This window comes from Limanda limanda, chromosome 6 (assembly GCF_963576545.1).
Source record: "Limanda limanda chromosome 6, fLimLim1.1, whole genome shotgun sequence".
In the NCBI taxonomy this organism is placed as follows: Eukaryota; Metazoa; Chordata; class Actinopteri; order Pleuronectiformes; family Pleuronectidae; genus Limanda; species Limanda limanda.
Genome location: NC_083641.1, coordinates 6,768,667 through 6,780,823, shown reverse-complemented (window position 1 = coordinate 6,780,823; position 12,157 = coordinate 6,768,667). Strand labels below are relative to the sequence as shown.

At 40.9% G+C, this 12,157-nt stretch overlaps 1 protein-coding gene across 1 annotated transcript; it reads right to left on the bottom strand.

The window, feature by feature from the left end:
* Positions 1 to 72: 72 nt before the first annotated feature.
* Positions 73 to 11,413, bottom strand: fam118b (family with sequence similarity 118 member B). Its single transcript, XM_061072707.1, has 8 exons — positions 11,010 to 11,413; positions 10,007 to 10,096; positions 9,497 to 9,749; positions 4,920 to 5,147; positions 4,020 to 4,148; positions 2,113 to 2,410; positions 1,164 to 1,229; positions 73 to 882 (listed from the first exon to the last, which is right to left on the bottom strand). The coding sequence occupies exons 2-8, from the start codon at positions 10,087 to 10,089 to the stop codon at positions 869 to 871; spliced, it is 1,071 nt and encodes a 356-aa protein (XP_060928690.1). The 5' UTR covers positions 10,090 to 10,096; positions 11,010 to 11,413; the 3' UTR covers positions 73 to 868.
* Between the last annotated feature and the right edge of the window lie 744 nt (positions 11,414 to 12,157).

The window sequence follows — 12,157 nt, the reverse complement described above, 5'->3', positions numbered from 1 at the left end:
ATTACATTTAGCTGACGCTTTAATCCAAAGCAACTTACAATAAGTGTATTTCACCATGAAACACGACGGACAAATGGGATACCAAAAGCTTTATTTTGAAAATAGTACTTATAAATACTGTCAGAAAACACATGCAAGTATTAAAAATACAAAAAAAGGCTTACAAAGAACATTTTTTTTATTTTCAGCACAGGAGTGGCAAAGTGATTGCAACTGGCAGAGATTCTCTGCTAAGAAAAGATACTCTCCTGAATTTACATCTGAGGACAGACCCATTACATTGTTGTAACTATCCATGACGGAGAATTATTTCCATCATTCCCATTCCCCCATCCAGTAATGTGCAAATCAAGTGTTCCTGGTTTCAGGGTTGAGCATGACAGATACAATCATATCTTACATATCAAGACTTTTTTTTCTTTTTCAGTTAAGAGCATGTGATGTGCGTTACAGCTTGCACCTGAAGCCGCTCATATCTGGCCAGCCAAGGTCAAGAGGAGGCAATTTGTTTTATTGTTTAATGTTTGTCCAAATGGAAGCAGCTTAGCATTGCATCATCTGCCAACATAAAAACTGGAGTTCATCCAAATGTTGAGGGGTTCAGTAATATTTAGGCGTAGTATAGTAGGGGCTGTGACCTTAAATTTCGCCTTTCCCTTTTAAAAATAAAAACTAATAAAAAAGGGAAACCCTGGACATTCTGCAAAAATAGTGACAACAGTTTTTAGGTCTCTTATGGCCCACAGTGTTCCAGGGATTCCTAAATCCACCGAGTGAAATCAGAATCGAGCACTACTCGAAATACATCGATCTCTCACGACAGAGCTGTGGAGGAAAATGACTGATAGCGATCCCGACCGTGAGCCTGTCAGGAATGAAAGTCTGGGGTAAAAAGAGAAGGAATGGACTCGGGTGAGCAGCTGAATAACAAGGAGCAGCAACATGTCACTGTCTGCCATGCATGCAATACTGTGGTCAGCTGTATCTCTGTATTTTAAAGTACCAGCAGGTCTTTTCATACTGAAAATCAAGAAAAGCCTTCGCTGGGTTGTCTATCCAGCATGCAGTAAGAAAACAAGTGTCAGACAGGGCTTTATTATTGTGGAGCACGTCTCCTGCAAGCGGCCACTGCCTGAAGTCAAAGAGAAGCATTGAGTCCTAACCTTGAAGGAGGCTTTTCTGTGTGTTGAAACCATTCTGCTGCTCTTCCCCATTTTGGGAGGGGGATCCTGTAGAGGGCGATAAGAAAGAAAAATTCAGGCTCAACTTAATTCCTCTCAGCAGGTCACTTAAAAGTCAGGTTGGAAGTGATACACCCCACCCCCTCCCATCATCGCTCTCTTCAAAGCTTTGTCCCTAAAGCACAAGTGAAGTCAGTGGTGAGTCCTTCTCCAGACATAATAAAACAGAAAAACCATAACATGCCTCCACACTGCTCCTGTGGTGTCATCGAAGTGACGGCAAGCCCCGACGTTCATATTCAACTCCAACCAAGTCGGGACACACTGGAAATGTTTGCTTCCGATGAGGTGCTTTCAGGGACTGCTAATGTACGCTAGCTTAGCCACTTGTGGTTAGATTTGAAACGTGGGGTTAATGATGTTTGGACTAAACTCCAAAAGTGTTTGTGGATTCAAACATTTCATCCCCCAATTTGCATAGGGATGACTAGATGAGTGAATTTTCTCTTTAGTTTTAAGTCCTGCTTAACTCCCTCTCTGTATGACACTTATTAATTAGTAACATTTTTAAAAGAGTACCTGATGAGCATAGCAAATTAAGAAAAAGTAAGATTCTTCAACCTCATTTGGACACACTGTGTCTGCCGTCCCTCAATATTATCAGTGCTAAACCAGACCACACTTTCGCTAACTGCAAGAGTCCAAACAAAACCAAACACTTTAGTTATGCTGTGGTTATATCGGAAACAAATATGTCGTCTGTGAACCGATTGTGACTTTTGAGACTTACCAAATGTGTAAATTTACAATAGAAAACGTAATCTGTTTGCTAATAAGTTTCCTTCCAAACATATTGACTGATCTCTAAAAGACAAGGCAGCTTGAACTCAGTCACACAAAGTGAAGAGTTCCCAGCTTTCATCCTCCTCACCCCAGCCATTGGTGGACACGTCCCGGTTGCAGATCTCATTTGCCAGCCTCTCGAAGTACTCGGGCAGGTCGGCATACTCGTCTCCATAGGAGATGACTTTGATTCCCTTGTCCAGCATGTTGTCGCGCAGCTTCTTGAACTCGCCCACGTCTTCGCGCCGCACCAGCATGAAGTGCTCCAGGTCCGACTTGTGCTTGACTGCCTCCAGAAACAGAGCCTGGAAGGTGGTGTCGTCCACTGTGCGCCCACAGCCAAGAAACACAAAGGACTTGGTCTCGTATAGTTTCTGGATCTCACGCTGTTGAAACAAGGGGTAATACATGTGTTCTCTTTAGACATGCTACTTTTTCAAAAGTATGAGTCACTAGGAAAGAAAAAACTAAAATTAAAGTATAAAGTCATGATATTACAAGTATAAAATTGTAACGTTTACAGCTTAAATCCAATATTCTGAAAATACAGTCGTAATTCTAGGAGGATAATCAGATGATCAGGCTGTTGCCTGTGTTAAATTGAGGAATGTGGAACGAGAATGAGGATCTTGTTAAGTTTTCCTTTGCCTGTAGGTTTCACAAATAACATTACATTACGTTTAGCTGACGCTTTTATCCAAAGCAACCTACAATAAGTGCATTCAACCATGAAGTTACAAACCCAAAGACAAGAATTAAGAAATACTATTTCTTCAAGAAAACCAAACTACAACGTGCTGTAAGTAAGTGCCATTTAAGTGCTACTAAATTGTTAGTTTAAACTTTTATTCAAGGTATAGTCTGAAGAGGTGTGTTTTTAGTTTGTGGCGAAAGATGTGACGACTTTCTGCTGTCCTGATGTCAATGGGGAGCTCATTCAACCATTTAGGAGCCAGGACAGCAAACAGTCGTGATTCCTTTGAGTGTTTAGCTAGCGGTGAGGGAGCAGCAAGCCGATTGGCCGAACAGAGCATAGTGAAAAGGCTGGGGTGAAAGGTTTGACCATGTCCTTGATGTTGACTGGACCTGATCCGTTCGCAGCACGGTACACAAGTATTAATGTTGTGAAACGGACACGGGCAGCCACTGGGCAGAGGAGCGGAGTAGTGTGAGTGAATTTGGGCTCATCAGCGCCACATTATCATAGTATCGGGAAAAATAACAGATTGTGCAAGAAACTGTTCTGAAGAAAGAACCACATGGATCTGGAGAATCTGTGCTGCCTTTTTTCTTGTAAACTTTGTTCTCATTGAATTCCTACATTATTCTCATAATATTACAACTTTATTCTTGTAATATTACTACATAATTCCCCTATTTTTCTTCAATATGGCCCTTATATTTCATTTTACAAATTGCCCAGTTCAGGAATAGATACAATTTGGTGCAGACAGCCTTTCCTAATTTGTGCAAATTGTAAGTCAATATAGTAAATTAACAATAGCAATAAACTGAACCTTTGCAGCACTTTTCAAAACATTGTTACAAAATGTTTTACATGTTTTAACAGGATGAAAACATTTCAGGACTGAGGCAAATAAAGTGAGGCAATAAAATAATAATAAAATGGACAACACATGTAAGTCATCAGATGGTGTTCTAGGATTAAAAAGAGTTAAAGGGTTAAAGACATGTTCTTGAAGTGATTTAAAATATCTCTCTTATTCTATATCCTTAGGTCCTTGGGCAGGGAGGTCCAGAGCTGAGGAGCCTTGACCGCACAAACCTGCTGGTTTTCCACAACTCAGGAGCAGCGAGCAGAGCCCTGCCCGAGGATCTGAGGCTGCACTCCTGCTCTGAGGAGAGCAGTAATACAGCAGTGTAGCAGGGGGCTGAATCACAGGGTCCTTTATAGGTGATCCGTAAGGTTGTACCATTTAAATATCACGTCGACTCACGTCAACAAACCAACATGACAAAGATTTCAGCACTCACCATGACCTCAGTGTTCCTCAGTACATTCTGGTAGCCAGCAGGGTGCAGCACGATCCCACAGGGGTTGGTGTAAACACCGTGGATATGCAGCACACTTAACCTCCGTTTCTCTTGAGCCCACTCCAACACCTAGACATGCGCACAGACACACAGACACACAGACACACAGACACACACACACACACACATATATATCACAGTCCACTGCTCACAATCCTGTTCTGGCTGGGAAGCGTGTAAAAATCACTGAACAGCAGTGAGAGGATATTAGCCCTGATGGAGACGAGGCATAAATACCAGGACTGAGAGGCACAGCGACCGGCCTCTCAAAGAACTCAATCGATTCGAATTTAGTTTTTTATCTAACAAATAAACAAACTTACTTTTTAAAATCAAGCAGGACATAAGTGACACGAATGGATGAGTTGAGAAACAAATCTATGTTTACTTGGGAAAAACACACTTGCTCTCCACCCCAGTCTTAACCCAAGCAAATATTGTTCAATCTATAAAATTCAACAGCGGCTGAGTAATCGCTGGAACTTTAACCTTCCTCCACCTGTCTGAGACAAAAGGCTCTTTCAGGCCAGAGTTTTGTCATTTTTCTCCAAAACAGACCAAACAGGAACTTCACTGAAAGAGAAGGTATGTAAATCCTGTGGAGGAAGTCAGTTCAACTAAATACTCAGAGCACAAGAGAATATTCAGGTTGATTCATAACCCAAAGAATTGTTACGATGCACCCTGAATTGAAAAAAAAACCCTCCTACAATCTGACCATAGTCAAACATAAGGTACTCGCTTTAGCGCTTGCTTTCAGACCTTTGCACTCATTTGAAAGAAAAAGCCGACTTGTGATCAGGAAAAAATCAATCAATCACCTAAACAGCATCTGTTTACCTTCTTCTCATCCGTCAGGTCCAAAGACTCCAGCTTGGTGCCCTGGTGAGCGGCGTAGATCTCCAGCAGGTTGTCGAAGTTGGTGGTGAGGACCAGCGCGCCGCTCTCCATCAGCTGCAGCACCGAGCGCAGCAGATGTTTCCCCGCATGCTCCATCTTGCACTCCAAGTCGTCGAATACCTCGTACAGACAGTCCTTGAAAAATGTGGATCGCACATTGCCCGTTCTCTGTCCAACAAAAACAAAACAGAGAAGACTGTGGGAATAATGTTTTGTGTTGAAGAACGGAACAATTTTTGCTGTTTTGTAAGTGCATATACCAAAATCACCTAAATTCCCTGTGATATTCCTTCAGAAATTGGGCAAGCCACACTTTGGACAGGTCGCCAGTCTAACAGGGCTGACACATGGGAGACAGACATCCATGCTCACATGTCACACCAACAACAAATTTAAAATCGCCAATTAATCAATTATACTTGTCTTTGGACTCTGGAAGGAAGGCAGAGAATGTGGAGGATCACGCAGAGCAACGAAGAGATCACGCAGACTCCACACACAGAAACCCTGGTCAGCTGGCAGGTTTGAACCCGGCCCCTTCTAGCTGTGAGGCCACAGCGCTGACCACTGAACTGAACTGGTAGGCTTGGTGAACTCTTCCCAGCAGAATGCCCACACTGATGTGATAGAAAATTAAACTCTCCTAATTTTTTTTAATTGATTTCAATATTGCTAAAACATGTCCAACCTAAGTTGCTAAGTAAAGACTCCTTGAGCAAAAAACACCACGTGTGAAGAATAATATGTTCCTTGTTTTATGTGCCCTGAGTGTATTTTTGATGAGTGATCATTTGACTCATGTCAGTGTTTCCTCATTCACTGGTTTAACTTGCTTGAACATGAGCACTTTATTACTTTTGAGGAAGTATCTTGTGTTAAAAATTAAAGTATCAGTTAACCATTGACAAATTACAGAAACTGTGATGAGGATTACACTTTCACAAACCACTATCAAGCAGCCTTTTAATTGGATCAAACCGTCTTGAGAGCAGTTTCACTGACAGTATATCGTGTGATCTGATCATGTGTAAATCAAGCGATTTACACATGATCAGGCTTGTCAGGCTCTAATTAAAATGTGCATTTTAATTAGAGCCTGACAAGTTAATCAGCCAATAGGTACTTTTATATCGTTTGTCGAATAAACAATGCAGAAAATACAAGCATTGGTTTACATTTGATATTTAAAAAAAAGGACAAATTATTTAACTAATTCAAGTTCTATTTAACTGGTTGTATTTTCTTTCCATATTTAGTTATTGACATAAGTTTATGTTGATTCAAAAAGCAACATGTTAAACCTCAATTACTTTACTCCTTTTTCATAAGGGATTGACAAAGAATATTATAAATTATATATATATATATATATATGAAATATTTTACTATTTTTCAGCATCAGTCCCCCAAAATCTGGTCAGGTTCTAATTTGAACCCAGGTTGTTCATATTGTTTATTGTAGTAGTAGTAGTAGTAGTGAGTTTTTATTTTGTTAATACAAGAGTATGAATCATTCTAAAGTCCAATCAGTGCTCCCATTTCTAGACCCATTAATTAGGCCTCTGCTTATGCTTAATCAGGAACTTAGACCCAAAGCTTGATAAACGACTCACATACTCATGTACAACAGAAATCTGACTTTTAGATCTTAGACCTTTATTTCTGTTTTAAGATGCTAATTTTCTTTCGCAGAGCCCTTTGCAGGATTTATTTACTCGGCATCCTAAATTATTTAATTTACTCTGAAGTAAGACTTCAAGTGGGTCAGCTTTTAAATCTGCTCAAGAACAACAACAATGTGACAGAGTCTAATGCAGTCGATAGCAAAAGTCTTTCTGTGCAATAAGCAAATATAAATAAGCTATGACAGAGTTAGTACAAGATCATTCACAGATTAAAGCAGACACCACGACGAGTCCTTAAATATTTTCTATCCTGTCATACCTTGTCCTCTGATGCTGAACTTCTGAGAAAAAGTCTCACAGTCTAAGTCTACTTTTGATGACGAGATTCATTCTGGTTTGTTTCTGCTGAATCTCTCCATGACAATGCATGTGAGGGGTTTTGAAAAGATGTGGGCGAAAGAAAGGCAGGAAGGGACGGTAAGCCAAGAATAGTACAGAGTAGTGGCACTAGATGCAGTGACCAAGGTGATCCTTGCATAGGGAAAGGCTCCGCTGAGTTCCAGAGATTAGGGCTCTAACGGGCTTAACGGTAGAAGTCCTTTCCACAGGAAGAAGCTCATTATCCACATCTAGTGTCTACAGCACCAATCCTGATCACTGTGTCCTTGGACTGTTTCAGGACCTATGTTATAACCAAATGGAGTTCCAGTAAACAACTCTGGTTAAAATATTAATTTAAATTATTTATGTTTTTCCCAAAAAATATATACTTAACAATTTTTCACAAATCTGTTTTTGCAGGAAAATCCCAATAGTTTCCTGTTATAACGCCCTGAACGCTTGATCTTTATACGCACACAGTTATGGCTCATTTCCCATTTCCTCCACTGACCCCGTTTAGATTTTTCTCGCTCGATTAATAAACTAATCAGCAGGCTTTAATTAATTAGCGGGGGTTTTGCTGAGGTCAAAGGTGTGAGAGGATTTACGACAAAATTAATTTGCTTTGGAGTTTTAACTTCAGATTACCCTCATTACCTGACACTGTGTAGCTGCAGACTACCAAAATCCATGTGATACACAATTCCATGAAGTGTTGGTGAAAACCTCACCGTTAGGGGAACTGAGTGGAGCTGAGGGCAGGTCTCTCACAACCTCATACGACTCGTTTTTTTCCTGAGGGTATTTTGACGTTAGGGCCGGCACCGCACCTTGAATAATATCATCATGGATGATTAACACATTAGTACAATCCTTTTTGTAGGACCAGGTCAGGTCTCGTGCTAAGATGCGTGCTTAACTGCAATGAGGGAAATATTTTTGCAGATGGGTGAATATAGCAGCTACAAGCACATGACCTCGCAGCAACTTGCAATATGCTTGCTGTTGGGGTGGTGTGTTAACTCTGTCTGAATGGAAAATCTGGTGTGGGGGGGGGGGGGTTGTTTTTTTTCCTCTGCATGCTAGATCCTGCTGTGTCTGTAGCCAACAGCAGTGGGCTGGTGTCTGCACGACTGTGGATTGAAATAAACACGATGGATAAAGCCATAAAAGCGCTGTTTGTTCCCTTTGTGACAACAGGCTGAGGCCTGAAACAAAGAGTGTTTTATCAATGTCAAAGGTGCGATGAGACATGACTAACACAGGAGGCAAACTGTAATAAGGCTCCCATCTGGCAGCCCTGCTCCAGAACAGACCTGTCCACTAAAAGAGACACGGGTCATCTGGGAAAACCAAAAATTATATTATCCAAATTCGAATTGAAGAAATTCTATTTCTTTTCCTTCCCACCAGCGGCAAGATTTGTTTGATTCTGGATCATCTTTATTGTGCTTGTTGTTTATATTATTTTAACTGCGTTAGTGTCTCTCAGGTTACAAATACTTTTTATTTTTTATTTCATGCCTCTTTCGGGTCACATGGTGCAAAACAGTCTCAAAAAGTCCTCTGTGTGATGGAACGGTTCCCTTTGTTGTACAAATATGTATAGATTCGAAGAGGGGTATGATTAACTGCTATTTAATATGATAAAGTATGCAACCTTAGGTGATTACTGCAAATTCACGGGATGTCCACACTACAAAGTCCCTCTGTTTCAGGCCTGAGAGATCTAGTTTGTGGCTTCCAGTTGAGTGTATTTCAAATGTAAACAAATGCTTGTCCTTTCTACTTGGAAACTCACAAATGTCAATTGAGTTATGGTGCTGAAGTTACTGCTGACACCAGATGAAAGGAACAAAGTAAAGACCCGACTTATTCACAGTAACATCTAAAGATGGAAGTGCTTCACTGAATACAGTTTCAGGAAGCTCTTACCAAAATAGGCTATGGTTTGTTTATGAAATTGAAACATCACTGGCCCGACTCACCAACTTACCAATAATGGCAGCTCATGTGCAACTGTTTTGGCACGAATCAAACCAGTGGAATATAGGCTTGTACATATGCTGGAAATATATCTAATCAGTCTTGATTAAAAAAGGCAAGGGAGAATAAAAAAAGGAAAAATAAAAACTAAGTAGGCTCAGCTCAGCTTGCCTGACTTTATCAGGGTGAATGTTTCCCAAGATGCCCTGAAGACAGCAACGGTGATTATGAACACTTGATAATGAGAAACCGAAAACAGAGACCTTTCTGCATTTGTGATCAACTCAATATTCACTGACCAAACCTGTAGTCTGTATTGACCAACATTTCTGAGAACAAAGCCTACAAACAAGCCGTGTGTCATTTGCTATAGGGCTTTTAATGAGATAAGACTAAGATGTCTTATCTCATTCCATGCAAGTTGAAACAAAATGTCCCTGGCTGAGGAAAGCACAGCCAGTCTGTCTAGCAGGTCTTGGTACATTTTCAACAAGTTGATGTGGAAAAAGGCTCAGGCAGTCTTACCGGGGAAAGTTTCTGAATGAGGTCATGGGCCACATGCACCAAATTCTTGTCTTCCTGCATGTGTTTCTGGAAACGGCGACTTTCCTCTTCCTCTAGTAGGTCGAAGTCATTGGCTGCATCGAGCAAGGCCTGGATGAGGCCCTTCCAGGAGCGGAGTGCAGGGACCTGAGGGGCCACTGCAGAGCTCACCCCTGTGCCAATCACCAGGACCAGCTCGGGGGCCCGCTTGGTCTTCAGGCTGGGCAGCAGTTTCCTAAGGGCCAGGGAGAGATCGAGTGAGGATTCCAAAGAAGGAGCTTTCCTAATCCTTCCAACAGCATGAGGGTTAAACCATGTCAAGCATACTAGCATGCAGTGTGAAACTAAAACTTGCCTTGATTTAGATGTGCTGACACAAATAGAAATTCGAAAAAAAACAGAAAAAAGGCTTCAATCAGCCCGGTGGACAAAACCTAGGACTGAATGGTCACAATAATGTACAGCTGGCTTCGATGCAGCAATTCAGCTTACCTGGGCTTTTTGGCATTGGAGTCTGCATCCTGAGAATCAACTGCAGGTCGCTTCTCAGTTTTCACTGCTACAACAGAGGCCATTCAGCTCCTGAGACACAAAGATGATGCAACACATGCTACCTTAGCAATACAGGTTCAATGTTGACTAATTTAGCAAACAAAAGGCAACACAGCATTCCTCCCAAGTTAGCAATAACTCTTTAAACCCTGATCACACTGGAATCATGTCAAACAAGGGATTATATTTAGTAATAATGTGTCAGGTAAAAAAAGGTCTAATTTCAATTGAAAAGTTGTCTTGCCTAGCAACATCCTCATCACTTCACAAACAGGAAGTCTGATTATAACATACTGGTAGCCACTATAAACAGGAAAAGGAGGCTGCTGTTCCAGGAAACTTGAACACACCTGGTTGATTTATAGTTCAACCGCTTATGATATTTGTTTTTCCTAACTCTTGGCTTCAAGTTGAATCAATGTCTAACAGCTACACCTGCATTACATATACAGGATATGAGTGTTACTGTAACCTCGTAAATGTATCAATATTTACATGAATTCATTTGTAGACAACTACCATTTGCTTTTATTTTGCAGACAAACAGCCTTACCAGTTTCCTTCAGATTCAAGATTGTATTATCAAGTGCACAACAATAACCTTAAACAGTCGCTGGCAATGAAATGCTTGAGTCACAGGCTCTCTTCTAGCAATGCTCAAGTAATTACGACCAAAAAACAAAAACAAAATTTGAATAAAATAGTATAAAATAGAAAATAAAATATATATATCTAAATATATATATATATATATATATACAGCTGAAGAAACAAAAAAAAAAAAAAAAAAAGAACCCGTAATGTTCCCTAGCAACAACAGCAATACATAGACAGGAACTTGGTGCTTGAGGCCGGTGTAACATGTAATAACAATTATTTAAAAGTAGACAACTACCAGTTACTTCTAAGCTAAAGTTAACAAACATCACCACCGTGTTCTTACCTTGATGTAGGTGAGTGCGACGCGTATTTCTAATCCAGCAGAAATTCCTTGGATTCAAAATCAACTAAAATCTACGTAATGCTCAGGAGAACCACGTGTATTCTCCTGGAGGTCCACTTACAGTCTCTTCCAGACGGTGTTGAGGACAGCTGTCCCCCGGGCGGATCCACACCGGGACACGACGCACAGCTAGCGTTCACTAACACCTTTAGCGGTAAGCTAGCGAAGAGTTAGTCCGAGGCTCTGGGCTAAGTTAGCGGTGCACTGCTCATTCTGGAGTAGCTGCAGGATGTTAGCTAACAGTGCTGCTGTGTCCTGAACCCAGCTGCTCACCACGCACTCCTGTGGACCCGTGTGAACATCGCTGCTGCTGTGTGTGTGCTGGGAAGTTTTCAACTCAGACATTAAAGTCACCGCCTGCAGTGTGTGTGTGTGTGTGTGTGTGTGTGTGTGTGTGCGCCCGGTCCCATGATGCCTTCAGGTGCCGTCCGCATAACTGGCCTCAGTGTTCTTTTGTTCTGCGTGAGGCCCACATGAGAAAAACTAAACACTGATATAGATATAAGCAAGGTTATTTGGTGTGAGTCATTCTGAGATACCATGATGAAGATTACACATACATTAAACCTACGCAATATATCCATCATAAATAATAATCATGACGATACAATCTACTTTTGTGCAGGGCCGGGTCTAGGCAGGGGCAAGAGGGGGCCTGGCCCCCTCAAATAAATGTTGTGCCCCCTCAAACTAAATCCCAATTTATAATAATAATAATATAATAAAGCACAATGCCCCCTCAAGATTTGTGGCTGCCCCCTCATACATGCCTGTCTAGACCCGGCCCTGCGTTTGTGTTAACTGTTGGGTTTCTCTATAAGGGTTAAGGTCTTGACCTTATTCTGTTGTGATTTGGCATTGAACTCAATTAAATAACTTTTATTTAGGTTTTTTGCAATGGATTTTGTGTAGCATTTTGTTACCTTGTTTAGATGGTATCATTGCTGTTATTAGTATTATTGTTTTTATTAGTAGTGTGCGGCACAGTTACAAGGTGCTTTATAAAACACACAGGAAACTGTTAAAAAGCAAACAAAAAAAACGATTTAATTTAATTCTAAATAATCCACTTTTTTTTGAAGAGCACA

Excerpts from the sequence above, each read along its gene's own strand:
- fam118b (XM_061072707.1), bottom strand. The coding sequence starts at position 10,089 with ATGGCCTCTGTTGTAGCAGTGAAAACTGAGAAGCGACCTGCAGTTGAT. Across the intron at positions 9,750-10,006 it reads TCCAATGCCAAAAAGCCCAG|GAAACTGCTGCCCAGCCTGA; the intron begins GTAAGCTGAATT and ends CCTGGCCCTTAG. Across the intron at positions 2,411-4,019 it reads TGAGGAACACTGAGGTCATG|CGTGAGATCCAGAAACTATA; the intron begins GTGAGTGCTGAA and ends TTGTTTCAACAG.